The sequence below is a fragment of the Martes martes genome, assembly GCF_963455335.1.
Source record: "Martes martes genome assembly, chromosome: 3".
Lineage (NCBI taxonomy): Eukaryota > Metazoa > Chordata > Mammalia > Carnivora > Mustelidae > Martes > Martes martes.
In genome coordinates this window covers 126,715,115-126,730,962 of record NC_137890.1, presented here as the reverse complement: position 1 = coordinate 126,730,962, position 15,848 = coordinate 126,715,115, and the positions used below count along the sequence as shown (strand labels likewise).

The 15,848-nt window shown below is 38.2% G+C and overlaps 1 protein-coding gene across 2 annotated transcripts in view; it reads right to left on the bottom strand.

The window, feature by feature from the left end:
- The window catches only part of GPR155 (G protein-coupled receptor 155), a 42,539-nt gene continuing 26,691 nt past the window's right edge, over window positions 1-15,848 (bottom strand). Inside the window, exons 11-16 of one of the 2 annotated variants that reach the window (XM_080798172.1) lie at window positions 15,385-15,489; window positions 10,318-10,454; window positions 8,778-8,873; window positions 6,673-6,737; window positions 5,047-5,184; window positions 1-1,936 (exon numbers count right to left, since the gene is read on the bottom strand). In XM_080798172.1, the coding sequence (XP_080654298.1) occupies window positions 1,645-1,936; window positions 5,047-5,184; window positions 6,673-6,737; window positions 8,778-8,873; window positions 10,318-10,454; window positions 15,385-15,489 (833 nt within the window). In that variant the 3' untranslated portion in view covers window positions 1-1,644. Of the gene's footprint in view, window positions 1,990-5,046; window positions 5,185-6,672; window positions 6,738-8,777; window positions 8,874-10,317; window positions 10,455-15,384; window positions 15,490-15,848 lie in introns of both variants that reach the window. The other variant, XM_080798173.1, reaches the window with a different exon arrangement.

Genomic DNA, 15,848 nt, shown 5'->3' with positions numbered 1-15,848 from the left:
TGCAAGTTAAAATACGTATTTTATTGAGAAACTTGCTTTGTCAGTGAGAGTAAAAGTTACAAATATTTTTATTTAATAAAATTAGCATATCCATAATCCTAAAAATATCCCTTAAAAAGCCTTTATCTGAAACCTCAGATCGTTCAGATCCAGAGTTTTCTCTTAGTGTTTCCCATGGGAAAAGATGCTGCTTATTCCCTTCATGCAAATAATAGAACATGTGTAGTATGCCTTGTTCACAAAACAAATTCTCCAGTTTGAGTTGCCTGCATGCGTGTGAATTAATATCTGTACTGCTGTCAGTATAAAAGTTTCCTTGTATAACAGTGAAACTTTATGCTTACTCCTGAGCACTCTGAGACTTATAATATGGTCATATTAAAAAAAAAGGTCTTGCAGCAACATAGTTCTGCTGAAAAACCATCCCCATCCCCTAGTTATAACATAAAGTTGGTACAGGTTAATACTACACAATAAAGTGTAATTTACTCATTAAATACACCAGGCTTCCATGCAGGTTTGTTTTTTTTTTTAAATTACATATTTGTTGCATTAAAAGGACAATGATTTAAATCTATAAATTATTTTCTAAATGGCTTTTACATGAGACATTAAAAGTATGAGAAAAATAAATACTTGAAACATGTTTTAAATAAGTTAAACCAACACTAACACCTAATAATTAAGCAGAGGTTCAAAGGTCACGTGAATAGCTCTCATTTTAATTTACTGGAGATAAAGCTTATCTGAGGGCAACACTGAATAATTTTCAAGTTTATAGATTTTTATACATCGATACTTTAAAAAGACTAAATTCTAGATGTAAAAGGATGTTTTTAAATCTTGACTTGAACTATATAGTTTTTTTTCTTTTTAACTACAGGGAATATATTGATAGGGCTATCCTTCTGCACTGTAATGCTTTGTGCAAACACCAGAATTGATATATGAAAATAATTTTGTTGATAAAATTTAAACAGAACTGGTGAAATTATCTTTAGTACAAAAGTTAAAGATTACACTGCTGTCGATAGATTTTGAAGATAATATTTATGGTGGTTCTTATTTGCCTCGTGTGGCACGGATTAGTACTTCGGATACAAAAGCAAGGAAAAAAAATTAACTTAAAAAAATATTGCTTCTAGTTTTAATGAGTGCTATTTGTTAAGAAAATGGGAAAAACAGAATAAGGAGGCCTTTTATCAAAATCATTAAAATTCTTTTTCAGGAGGTGCTATCAGTAAGTGCAAAGTTGTCATAATTTAAGGTCCATTTCCTGCCAGCAGTATACCTGCCAACCAATTTCAAGCACAAGTACATTGGATGTTGACTTTGAAATTATAGCAAACAGATGCAGGGAGCAATGTTTTAAAATGCTGACATAACTAGTTTATAGTATTTATTATACTTACTATCAGAACTTTAAGTTTTGACTTGGTATTCTCTTTTTCCTAAGTCAGTTTCCTGTGAGTTTTCCATACACATGAAATCACAAAATGTTCACATGGGGTAGGAACACATCTCACCAAATTTTACAGATGAGGCAACTGAGATTCAGAGAGGTTGTGATTTGCCCAAGGTCACACAGCTAATAAGAAACAGATCTGGGGCTAGAATATGGCCCAGGGTTGTCTCTTTCATAACTTAGGTCCTAGGGGATGGGGATGAATGCTCAGTCTCTTTATATCTTTCCTGTGGGGGCGTGTTTGCATTAATAGCAGGAGGACTCTGTTCAGGACTCTTTTGAAGAAATCTATAAAACAAGTACTCATCGCGAAATTCATACTCGTTGGTAATATGTTGGATGACTCCCCCTTGCACCAGTCTGTCTCCATATATCACAGCTTCACCGCGGTCAGAGGCAAGGCCGACTTCAATGAGCCAGTTCACCAGGTCACAGCCACAGAAGGTCCCGGCAGACGTCTTTGCACCACACCTGTATGTCAAAGGAATGTTTCACCCATATGTTCTGTAAACCCGGTATCAGCACTGCATGATAGAGGACAAGCAAGGAAAAACGGAGACAGGGAAACACAGCATGATAGTTAAAAGTGTGGCAGGAACGAAACTATTCTAAATATAAAGGGTTTGTTAACTCACCTGACCCTAGAAAGATCCACCAGAAAAAAAAAATGCCAATAATGCTTGTGAAAACAGAAACATGTAAAAAAAAAAAAAAAAGACACAATGTAAATGTGTCACAAAGAAGCATTCTTTTTATAGTACCTGGCCTTTTACAATCAGATCCATTCTGTAGACAGCTGAATATTGTTCATTTCATAAGTTATACTCTTAGGTATAAGAGGTCACTTAATTGTCTCAGGAACATTAAATAATATTTTTGTAAGCTCCTAAGAAGTGACATTTTAACTAAACTACTCAAATCAAACATCATTATTTTCTGTTTATCACAGTGCCCACAAGTAGTCTTTCTTCTTGCCTTCTGCTGCAAGACAACCTTACTGATAAACTCATCAAGAATATGCATGGAGGGGGGGCGCCTGGGTGGCTCAGTGGGTTAAAGCCTCTGCCTTCAGCTTGGGTCATGATCCCAGGGTCCTGGGATGGAGCCGTAGTCGGGCTCTCTGCTTGGCGGGAGCCTGCTTCCTCCTCTCTCTGCCTGCTTCTCTGCCTACTTGTGATCTCTGTCTGTCAAATAAATAAAAAATCTTAAAAAAAAAAAAAAGAATATGCATTAGGGGGGCACCTGGGTGGCTCAGTGGGTTAAACCTCTGCCTTTGGCTCAGGTCACGATCCCGGGATCCTGGGATCGAGCCCCGCATCGGGCTCTCTGCTCGGCAGAGAGCCTGCTTCCCCCTGCTTCCCCCTCTCTCTCTGCCTGCTTGTGATCTCTCTCTCTCTCTCAAATATATAAATAAAATCTAAAAAAAAAAAAAAAAAAAAAGAATATGCATTAGGAAGTAAGGAAGTGTGATCTATCTTGCTACAAATGTTGGGTCTTGAAAATGTACTTTGGGGGCGCCTGGGTGGCTCAGTGGGTTAAAGCCTCTGCCTTCGGCTCAGGTCATGATCCCAAGGTCCTGGGATCGAGGCCCACATCGGGCTCTCTGCTCGGCGGAGAGCCTGCTTCCCCTCCTTCTCTCTCTGCCTGCCTCTCTGTGTGCTTGTGATCTCTGTCTGTCAAATAAATAAATAAAAATTAAAAAAAAAAAAAGAAAATGTACTTTGATCATGAATCTGTTTCTTGATTATTTAAAATCTGTCTTTCTAATGCAAATAAGGGGTACCTCACATATGAAAAAATAAACAAGGGGGGAGAAAAATGTAAAAGAACCAATTAAAGGAATTCTGTAGGTTTTCATACAAATAGGTAAGAGACAACATGAGTCTGTCCACAAGCATTAGTCAAGCTGTAAAACCTGCGGTGCTTGACAACATGTAACAGCGGATGAAAATTAAGATGAAACGAGAAATAGGTGACAAACATTTTAGACGAGTTAACCACCAATGAATATAGCGTTTCATATAAAAATTAGAAAAGAGATTAATAGACGTGAAAGATCTTCTCAAGGACATAAAATATTTTAACATTTAAATTTAATATTTAACAAAATAACAGTATTTTGCTTAGTAACATCTTAATTTCTGCTTTGCAACGACAAATGTCACTTTGAACAAAACTTGGCTATTACAACCTCTGTCTGATCCTTCTCCCTGCTTGTTGATTTTTAACTTATGGCCCAACACCTTATAACCCCAGACACCAACTGAATAATAATTGCTTCCTGATGACTGACCAGGCAGCTCCAATCGCAGCACATGGAACCATACAGAGTGGCAGGGAATGTGCCGCCGTACAGAACACAGAGGGACAGGGCCACCAGCCAGAGCCTCTTCATCCGGAAGCAAAAGCCATGCTTCCGACAGTAGGCTGTCACAGTGGGCCTTTCTTAAGTGGAGTCCCCTTTCTTCATTTAAAAAAAATCATTGTAAATCGTTGGAAGTATCCACAGATGGAACTTTGAAATTGTTCTCTTTATGGGTCTTTAAGGGTAAGAAACTAACTTTTCTTCATAGTTGACCATTCCCAGAAACTGAGCGAGGACAGGACCATCATACAGATTTTGCTATCCAACTCAAAGATGTGTTATCTAACTTTAGAAAAGAGGAACACAAAGGTTTAGAGAATTGAACTGGCCCAATTCACAGAGCTAGTACTTGGCAGACTCAGGAGCTGGCCTCTGGGATCAGTGTCCGACCAGTGAGTCCCCTTTCCATTAGCTATACCAGGCTACCTTTTGTTTATAATAATATACTGGCATAATAATAAAATTACACTGGCAAAAATTATATATTCATAATAAAATAAATATTGTTTATTTATAAAAATAAAAATTATATATTTATAATAAAATATACTGTCATAATATGTGTAAATATGTGTAAATATAGCATCTGAACGGTAATCTGCATAAATTTTCAAATACACAGTTACAGACATAAAAGTACTTGGCTCTTTATGTTATTTTTTTTTCTCTTTTATAACAACCAAAAATCATGGCACTGTAACATTCATTTCCTGCTGCATGCTCCATACCTTAAGGATTAGAAGAATAAATATGATGTCATAGACTGAAGATTAGGACTTGAAGGGAAAAATAAGCAGCAGAATTAATTAAAAGACAAATTTCATTTTCATTTTCTTAATGTCATTAATAATATGAAATAACGTACCGCTAGGAGATGGAGAATAGAAAGCCACATCTAAATCCAGTGTATCTCATAGTTTTGTGAGAGACACTAATGGCCAATATGAAGTGAATGTTAATATTTGACTACATCTTGGTTCATTCTCAGTTAGTTTTCACATTTTATATGGAAATCAGAAGTTATTTAACACTTAGAAAGTGTAAAAATCTTATAAATGCTCTTTCTCAAATTATAAACTGACCCATAGCTATTTTAACTTTTACATGTAAATGTGCTATTGAAAATAATCATGTAGTTAGTGACAACCACATTACTTAGCCTGTTACAAACCAAAATTAATCATCAAAAATATAATTATCTGGAATTTGTACTTACCTTCTTTCCTTGACAATGTTTCGGATACAGAGGTCACGGTGATAATGGATAAATTGTTGACAGGTCATTTTTATTTCCTCAGGAACAGGAGAACCCCTGTTTTCTGCTGTCTCTTTATTATTCCATAGGAATTCAAGTCTGAAAACCAAAATTTATGGAGGCCACTTTTAAGGAAAGGAAAACACTGAGAGGAAACCCCTTCTTGCTTATCACTCCATCAACATGGCTCTTCCAAAGATATCATCTTCAACATGCAGATATGGTTAGTCTCTGAAGCAAAGATATAACCTGCGCTTGGTTTCCTGGTCTAAGCAGGTAGGGTGGGGGTGATGTGAGGCAGGGTGGGAGACTTGAGACTTGAACATTTTATAAACCCTCCTGACATATTTGATCCATTTCAGTTTCTGCCAATAAATGAAGTTCTTTTCTTATTCTACATTCTACTGTTTTAAGCTGCAAAAATAGTTTACAGAGATCAAGTATTTTTTTAAATCATTTTCCAATTTCAGTACCACGGAGACAAATACTGAGATCTGGAATACAGCACGATTCTGTTTCTGTAATGTTGAACAATTGATCTGTTGACTTTTTTACCCATTCAACATTATGAAGCTGATAGCTTAGTTCAGTGACTTTTCTATTATGCTTTTCTTCTTTAATGAAATGATTATGACCCTAGTAGCAACATCTTAATAATATAATGATATCAATGATGACAAAAAAGAAGAAGGAGAAGAAAGAAGAGTGACCATCTACTGGGCACTCTTTATATAGTTGGTTGGATAAAATCCACTAGTACTTCTAATTTCTACTAATTTTGACTTTGAAAACAAATGAGGATATACAAAGTCTTGTGGCCCCCCCTTTCCGGCCCCTCCCAAGTTAGAGAATTCCCACTTCATTATTGTATTCACACTATCATTATTATTATAAAGAAATTCCTAATCTGAATCCAAAGAAACTCTTCATCAAGCAATTAAAAAAAACTAGAAAGAAGAGAATTTGAGTTTTCTATAAATTGTCAGTTTGATAGAAAGAGAAATCCTAATATCAAAGGAGAATTTATATTGTCAAATACAGACCTTTGGGGGCATAACATCTATGATTTCCATTTCTAAATATACTTCTTTTTTTTTTTTTAAGATTTTATTGATTTATTTGACAGAGATCACAAGTAGGCAGAGAGGCAGGCAGAGAGAGAGGAGGAAGCTGACTCCCCGCTGAGCAGAGAGCCGGATTCGAGACTCGATCCCAGGACCCTGGGATCATGACCCGAGCTGAAGGCAGAGGCTTTAACCCACTGAGCCACCCAGGTGCCCCTCTAAATACACTTCTAAGTTTCATTTTACTTTATGTAGTTAATGGCATAGGTAGAAGTCTGCATCCATCATTTCTTGTTAAAATGCAAATGACAATGTTGGATTAATAAGAGTTCTCCCAATATTTTCTCCACAGTTATTAACAAAAGATATGTGAATCAACATATAACCTTTCTTCAGTGTTTAACAATTTACCCTTTCTGTAGTCTCCTAGCAGTTACTGAAGTTTTAAAAAATATCAGTATCTTAATAGAATGGCCTTGTCATTACCTTTACAGATACAGATTTATTTCAAAACTAAATTTACCTTCTTTTGAAAGGCAGAATGATTAAATGTTTGTCCAACCCAAAGATGCCAAAGGAAATAAATCCCTATGGAAGAGGAAAAGTTACAGTTATTAATTCAATACTAGAATATTAAGGACTGGGAAGTTATGGAGACCACCATATTTAGTGCTGAGGGAAGCAAACCCATAGTGATTAGAGCAATAGTTTAAATGGAACACAAAAGGCAGGCCCTCTATAAAGTTTAATGCCTGGAGGCAGGTATGACTTGGCTGCCTCTTTCTAGTCATCTATCCTACTAATTACGTTGGAGCACTGGTTTAAACCAGTCCTGAGCGACCACATCTGCGTCCTAGCTTACTGAAGAAAAATGAAAACATTTCAGAGCTTTATGTCTTTTTTTCCTCTTTTTAAAAAAAGAAAATAAATTATCTCCTATTGGGCTTAGTTATTTACTATTTCTCTATTAACACTTCAGAAATTATAGAATTATACAGTATTTGGTTCTAAGGAAGTAACTGAACTTTACGTGAACTTTACGTGAAATGATTGGCTAGGTACTTAGAGAAAGGCTTTGAAGGCTTTGGGAGTGATGAAGCAAACTGGCACCAGAAGTCAGCCACAGATCTGGACAGTTGTGCCTGCTTGGGGAGGCAAGAGGCTGGGAACCGCCATTTGTCGGGCGCAACAGGATAAGGATCTAAGTGCCAATTGGTGGGAGGTGGGATGGAGAATGTAATACATTGCACAAAGGATCTACCTTTCTTTACCCCCAAACTGTAAACAACCAAAAAGGAATGATCTTACTGTAACACCTAGATGGGATGTGGTGGTGCTAGTGGTGTGGGGAGGGTCTCTCTCTTTCTCTCTCTCTCTCCTTTGAAACACCTGGGCCAATAGCTGAGGGGGCATCATTTCAAATGCAACATTCCTGGCATTAGCTTCTTTGTGAAGCCCTCTCAGTCCCAGTGTTGGGGTGACTCAGCCTGAAGTGGCTTTGCTGAATACAAACCGCTGAGTGAAACTATGAGTTTTCAACCTAGTATTTTATAGGTCTTGGGCACAAAATCAGATCTCACACAGAGTCACAAAGTGAGGTAGGCATCAAGTAGCCCAGGATACTTGAATCTATCTGTAATAAACTGAACTGGTCACTTATCTATCTGGACAGAGTCCTTTTGCTCCTACAATAATGGCTAAACAAACCAGAAATATTTCAAGAAATTAATGTTAGGATAGAATGTGCAGGAGTGTTTACTGATATATGTTAACTGACTCAGTCGGTTATTAAAACCAGTGATTTCAAACACAGTATTTTTTTCAACCTGATACTTAGTCTGGGACTAAGGTTCCCTAATTAAAAGGTAAGGGATTGAAAACAATCACATTTTGAACTTTACACATAAAAGTATCTTCCCAATACACAAAATATCACTTATCCTTAAATATCCATTTTAATAGTGACATAAAAACAATAGCATCTATTATATTAGTTCTCCATGGAACTTTAGTTTCTAATTTGTAAACTGGGAATGATAATGTCTACTTTGTAGGTATTCTTTATGTTTAAGTAAGATGACTAATGTATAATGCTTAATAATGGTTGGCATATAGTAGTAGGTCCTCAAGGAATAGTAACTAACTATCCCTGGTCAAAATTTATTTACCCACCACAAGATTTTCTAAAAAAGATTTAAGTACCTATTGTCCGAGAAACATCGAAATATAAATGAAATGACGTTCATCAATTTAAGTGACTAAACTAAAGGCTCAGGGAAGGTAAGTCTTTTTCCCAAAGTGACTTATTAAGACAGTCACAAAGTTTAAAAAGAAGCTGGAACATCTTGTCCCTGCTTAAATTATCATTCTTTATTTTAAAACCAAAGCAAAAAACGGTTTGGTGTTTCTGATTGAAACACTCCGTGTGCATTCTGATGACTTGAACCAATATGGAGACCGGCAACAGCTGTCAGCTGCCACGCATACCAGCAGCTGGCAAACCAACTAAACCCTTTTGATTTAAAAGAAAACAACAACATCCGCACCACTACCCACTAAAAAGCCCATCCAGGAAAACAAAACAAAACAAAACAAAAAAAGTCCTCAAAGTTCTCAGGAAATAAATACCTGGCCAAAGTTAAACACAGCACAGAAAAACTGTAACTCAACATAGAGTCTTCCAGGTTCTTGGTTGAATAGCCACCATAAACAACTGGAAAGATTCTGTAAAGGAAGGAGAAAATAGTATTTTAAAATGAAGCTAGCTGATCATTTCTCCCTATCCAGAACACAGTACAATAACTAATCTGCTTAATAATTAGGCAGAAAAAGACTAAAAGGAAAAACACTGAGAGAATATAGAGGCTTTGTCTTTTGAACAAGAGGTTTCAACCTTTCCTCTTGACAGATGTCATTCAAACAGCATCGAATTTGATCAGACTTGAAGCAAGAAGACATGCGCTATAATATAGAAGCTTACATAACACATCAGGTCTGCCGACTAGCCTAAGACAGGACTGATTTTAAAATTAGTTCTACACAATGAAAACAATCACATCGCTAAGCAGCAGTTCTTGGCAGCATTTCTTACTTTTTATTTTTTGTTCTTAAACAGCAGTTAAAATGGTGCTGGCTGATCGCTTTCTATGTAACCAGCATCCCCATGTAAAAAGGTTTCTTCATACGTTATATGGTCCATCTCCCATCTCTAGGCAAGTTACACTTGAACCATCTCAAAGAATTCTATAATAATAACTGATAATGCACAAAAGAGGACACAAAACATTCTAAAAACCCCTAGGAATCAGAGAAATGCATTGAAAAAATGCTGCATTTCACTTACAAAATGATAAAATTTAAAAATTTTTAACATTCAGTGCTGGTGAGAGTACTTTGACAAATCTATACTACTCCTTCAGAAAACAATTTGAGAGAATGCATCCAAATATTTGTACTCTTTGGTCTAGATTTCCCAACTTTGAGAGTCTATCACACAGAAATATTACATGGAGATGTCTATTTAAGCATTTTGAAGAACTAGGAATAACCATCCCTAAGAAAGTGGTTGAGTAAATTATAACATATCTCCTCTATGGTTTATTGAGGAGCCATTTCCAGTAACAGTTAGGAACAACTATGTAGCAACATGAAAATGGTTGGTACAGGTGACAAAACAGGGTATAAATCTGTATGACAATTAGAACCAGGAAAAGTGTATTAAAAATAGAAGGCAGTAATCTTATAACTATCCATGGTATAAGGTGGTTGTGTTATTTTCATAATGAAAAATTCTGTTTAAAAGCTTATTTATCTGACGAATGTCTCCTGCAAGACCATGTCAGCATTTATCCAGAGGTCGGTCTTGCAAGGAATATGTTAGAATAAGCAGCCCTATACACAGCATGGAGATACCTGGTCTTACAAATTACAGTTACAGAGACTAACAACTCTAAGCCAGTAGGCTATTGGGGCATTTAGGCTACAGAGTGCTGTGAATTCTTCACCTCCCTTGCTCCCCAAAACAGCTCAAGGTCGGGATTCAGACTGGCCTGGTTGCCAGCCACCCCTCCCAGAAGCAGCAACTAAGTTTCCCCCAGATGCCTGAATAAAATTTTTGCCAAACATTTAAAGAAATGGCCCCCAAACAAAAATCAGAAGAAACATTTACAGCAAACAGGCCAATAATGAGAAGTAAACACAGCAACACGTGTCGAGTCAGTTGCTGATCTCCGCTCTGTAGATACTGCTCTTCTTCCTGGACTAACATGCAGCTCTGGGAGTTACAGCGACTCACACAATGATCATCTATAAGACAGTAAGTACAACAATTTGTAATCAGAGCTTTTTATTTGAATGCATTTTAAATTCATAATGACTTTTGAAGCAAACCAGCACATATGCACATTCAGCTCAGAATCAGTGTATTATTTTAGAAGGAATCTGAGGGAGGCTCTTTCATGTGGTCTCAGGAGAGTTCTACTTGTCAAGTGTTTGCATCTGGAAAAATACAAGGAGGATGCCACAGTTCCCTTCTACACTAGTCAACAGTGTAACGTATATATATTTTAAGACCAGGTTTACTGTATCTACTTAGAGAATTTTTCTTTTCTTTTTTCTTAAAGATTTTATTTATTTATCTGATAGAGAGAGCAGCAGCAACAGAGAGAGAGGGAGAAGCAGACTCTCCCTCTCCCTGAGCAGCGAACCTGATGTGGGACTCGATCCCAGGCTCCTGGGATCATGACCTGAGCTGAAGGCAGCTGCTCAACTGACTAAGCCACCCAGGTGTTCCGTTGACTTACAGAATTTTTCTACACCAAGAACACACAAGTACTTTTTATTAAAGTAGGATCAAACAAAGGCACAGTTTGGCAGCCTGCTTGCTTTTTTTTTTTTTTTTTTTTTTTAGCTTAGCAATACTGGATGCTTCCCTCATGCCATCAGCTGTTATTATAGCCATTAACTATACATTATAAATCTATCTATATATATCTTGATTTCTTTTTTTAAAGCTAAATTAATAGCTCATGATTCATCGGTAACAAATTTACATATTGGTCAGGGATATCCTAGTTTCGCTAAACGTAACACAAATGTACTATTCTCACTTGCCTTTCATTAAAGAGTTTAAGACCTTCCTTAGAAAAGACCTTTAAGAAATCAGAACTGTTAGGGATGCCTGGGTGGCTCAGTTGGTTAAGCGGCTGCCTTTGGCTCAGGTCATGATCCCAGCGTCCCGGGATCGAGTCCCGCATCGGGCTCCTTGCTCAGCAGGGAGCCTGCTTCTCCCTCTGCCTCTGCCTGCCACTCTGTCTGTCTGTGCCCACTCTCTCTGACAAATAAATAAATAAAATCTTAAAAAAAAAAAAAGAAATCAGAACTGTTAAACACCGTTCTGCTGACATGCAGAAGCAAGTCCAAATTATAGGTATGACCCTTCTCTGGCCTAAAGGGGAGGGGCCTTTCCCAAGAAACCTGTGCTCTCCTGCCTCAGCTCCAATATGGCTATGGCCTCAAAAGCAGGGGAAAATATTTTTTACAAAATGGATGTTTAATCGAACATACAGTTTGATTTTTAAAAGTCAAAGCTGAAACCACAATTTTACAGCTCTTAACCCTCAAGGCAATCATAAAAATTTGTATTTCCTAGAGCCTGTTTCCAGAAAAGGACATACACAGTCATTAAATATGGCCCAACATTTTGGCTAACAGCACAGGGAAGTGCACAGTGTTGCTATGTGAAAAGAAAGCAGTCTGCCAAACTGTCTCTCTAGTATGAGCCTACTTTAATAATAATTATTTGTGTATATCTTGATGTAGAAAAATTCTATCTCAGTATATATAATAAGCCTGGTCTTAAAATACTGAGTACAGATATTATAAAAATGGATAAAAATAAATTTTATTATCTTTCATTTACCTTTCTTACACATTGCAACATTGATTTTGCCTTTGTGCTGTGCCAGGGTTTTGGGGATGAGGAATTAATTATACTGCTAAACTCTAAAAATTCTCACTTGTTCATAGTTTGATTTCCTTCAACCTTTCTTTATTTCAGGCTTAAGGAATGATACTAAATTATATGAGTAGATGAAGTCCATATATGATGGCTTTCTTTCTGTATAACTTTTGCAAATAGGATCAGAAAATGTAAGACGCTCCTATATAAAAGAGTTCTCAGGAATCAGCATTATTCATGAAGAAAATGACAGATAAGGGGAACATAACATAATTTTCAGAGACAAAAAAATGTTAAATTACACATTGAATTCGTTGACAGACTTTATTATTAGGTGTATTGCGTAGGGAGAAAACATAAGGAGGGAAGCCTTGGGAATTATGATGTAAAGGAAAGAAACATTAGTTTAAGCAAGTGGCATAAAAAAACTGAAAGACAGTTTAACTGAATGCCAAATGGGGTTTCCTAGCAGAAAGTCAGTGAAGGCTCAACGTCTGATACATTTTCACTTCCTTCTATAGAAGTATGAGTTCCACTATTAAGATTCATTGCTAGCGGGCTGCCTGGGTGGCTCAGTGGGTTAAGCCTCTGCCTTTGGCTCAGGTCATGATCCCAGGGTCCTGGGATTGAGCCCCGCATCAGGTTCTCTGCTCAACAGGGAGCATGCTTCCCCCCCTCTCTCTGCTACCTCTCTGCCTACTTGTGATCTCTCTCTCTCTCTGTCAAATAAATAAATAAAATCTTAAAAAAAAAAAAAAGATTCATTGCTAGCCAGCAGAGACCAGCCAAATATAAAGCCTGCTTGGCTCATAACAACCACTACTACTGCAACTCTGTTTTATGAGCATTTACTATGTATTCCACACACTGTGCTAAGTGATTTGCATACATCGTTATATATAATCCTCACATTTCTTAAATAAAAGTGAAATACCTTTGGCAACAATACAGTTGACATATGTTTCATCATGAAGATGGCTTTGGGTTGTTTTCCTTTCTAACTTCATTATAAATAAGCATAATCAATGAAAGTGCACTGCAATTTCACCTAAGTGTGTTCAGTTGTTTTCAATAATTTGAATTCCATTGTGCATGCATGGCGATGATCCAAGATGGTGGCAGAGGAAGACCCTGAACTCATCTCCCACAGAAACACCAGATCTACCACTCTCTATGGAATAACTCCTACCTAAAAAGAACTGAAGACTAGCTGAACTGCTTCTTCTACAACAAGGGGAAAATGGCCACATCGAGCCAGGCAGGAAAGGCAAAAATGCAGTCTTACAAAAAGCTCACCAGGGGCGCAGCAACTCACAATAGGGAAGGATTTACAGGTTTAGAATTCTCCAGCTCAGGCACCACAACCCTTGGGACCCGCACTAGACAGATGAGGCCCCAAACATGGGGCTTATGTCCAGGGGGCCCAAGGGCTATGGAGATCTGAGATACTCCTTTTGAGGGGCTTGTGCATGGACTCACCCATCTGGGCAACCAGGACAAAGGCAGCAGTTTGAGAGGTGACTAGATTATATGAGAAGGAGATTCAACTGCTAATCTTAAAGATTCATGGGAATTTTCCTTGTGGATGGAACTGCTGGAGAGTGCCAATTTTTGCACTCTTCCTCTACCTTACTAGGAAGGCAGGTGCGGGCAAACATAACATGGCTAAAACCAAGGCACGTCCCTCCCAGAACGCTCTTCTCCAGCCCTGTTAAAATTGCAGGTGTGCCCCATCCCGGATGCTCTTTCCTGGCACAGGCATGTCCCACACCCAACACTCTCCCACGGCCTTGCTAAAGCTGGTGGGTAAACTCAGTCCACACAGAGGCCACTCAACTGCCTGGCTCTGGTGGCTGGGGAGGCCTGTGCATCCGGGCTCCATGGGTAACAACTGGAAAGATCGTGCTGGACAGGATACTATATCCTGGGCAATACACAGACAGCAAACTGAAATACAGCCCCAGACTGCACATGGAAAAGACCCATTTGTTTGTCCAGAAGCTTTCACCTGAGGGAGGAACTTCAGGTTAAAGCCACACATCTAAAGGCTACAGAAGCACTCTCAGAGGACGTAGGCAGGAACACACCACCTGTGCACACCTCTCCCCTGAACTTGGCCTTGCCACAGCTCACTGGTATCTCCCAGAAAGGATCTTTTACACTTGACTGAAGCCCTGATTCTTGGCAACTGTCACCCAGGGGATACCTGCAGATCTCCTGGTCTAGAGATCAGCAGTGTCTAGGATTACGGTCCCACAGGATTGTATATATTTGCATACTTGAACAGCTGCTGTCTGAGGACCTGGCTTCCAATCCGCCTGGATCTAGGTCCCTCCCTTTGCACGGGTCCAAAGCACACCCTCACCAACTGCAACTATCAAGAATAAATCAGGCTGATAATCGCAAAGGGTCTAGCAACAACCAAGAGCTAAGGCAAGGTTGAAACAGACTGCTGATTATCAGAGGGGAAGGGGGTTAGGGCAGGGTGAAAGGAGTGAAGGGGTGGTAATAAGACTTATTGTGGTGATCACTGTGTAATGTATACAAATTTTGAACTACTGTGTTGTACACCTTATACTAATATAATGTTACATACCAACTTTAGCTCAAGTAAACAAATAACCTGAAATTCAGACCACAAATGTAATTCAGTCTTTTACTCTGTATGTCAAAGGTTATTACTTTCAAAGATTTTTCTTATTTTATAAGAAAGGGTATATTGAAAGTATATAGATTCAAAAGATAATTAAGCACTAATGGTCTTGGCCCCAAAGGAAATGAGTGGGGGAAAAGTCTCAGCTGTTAAAATAAGAAAAAAGTCCAAAAAAATTAAAAAAAAAAAAGGAAATGGTGCATGCGGCAAACTTCTTGGAATTATTACATGGGTTAAATTTATTGGAAAAATGTGTATATAATACTACCAATTACTATATTATAAGAACTTTATTATTATTTATTATTATTTATTTAAGTAGGCTCCATGCCTACTGTGGAGTCCAATGTGGGGTCTGAACTCACAACCCTGAGACCAAGACCCAGCTGAGATCAAGAGTTGGATGCTTAACCAACTGGGCCACCCAGGTTCCCCGAACTTTATTTTTTTAAATGAGTACTCTATCCATGCACAATTATTACCCTATCAGCACTTCTCCCCATCTTATTTGAGATTACATAAGCAGTGTAGCATCTATGAAATCCTAAGCTGAAATCTTTTAAGGTATAAGGAGAGGACTCTTCTGTTCCTTAGGCCCATGCTCATAGCCTGGAGGCACTTACTTTTCTCAAATGAAGGAGTCACAAGCCCACTGGTGCTTGTGTTTGCTACTGGCTCAACGGACGGGCAGTGTGATCCACCATTTCCCACGGAGCAGGAGCAGCAACCTAGGTAGATAAAATAGCACAGGAGAATAAGGCCCAACCACAACAGAAATGGATAACTTCCAGAGATGCCAAACCAAACCAAACCAGACAACCCACCCACTCACACACACACACACACACACACACACACACACACACACACAAATTTCCCATGCAGCCACAATGGAAACGTGTTCACATGGTATCTATCAAGAAGAATTTACATGTGCTTATTTGGAGGTTAACATTTAAAGAACGGCAGGCAAAGGACTGGCTCCTTTATATATTGTCTCCTCATTGCATAACAAGGAAGAGTGTTTACCGTAGTTAATTGAAACTCCTTGGCCTAAATTTGAAAGCTCCTGAGGACTTGGCCCCTC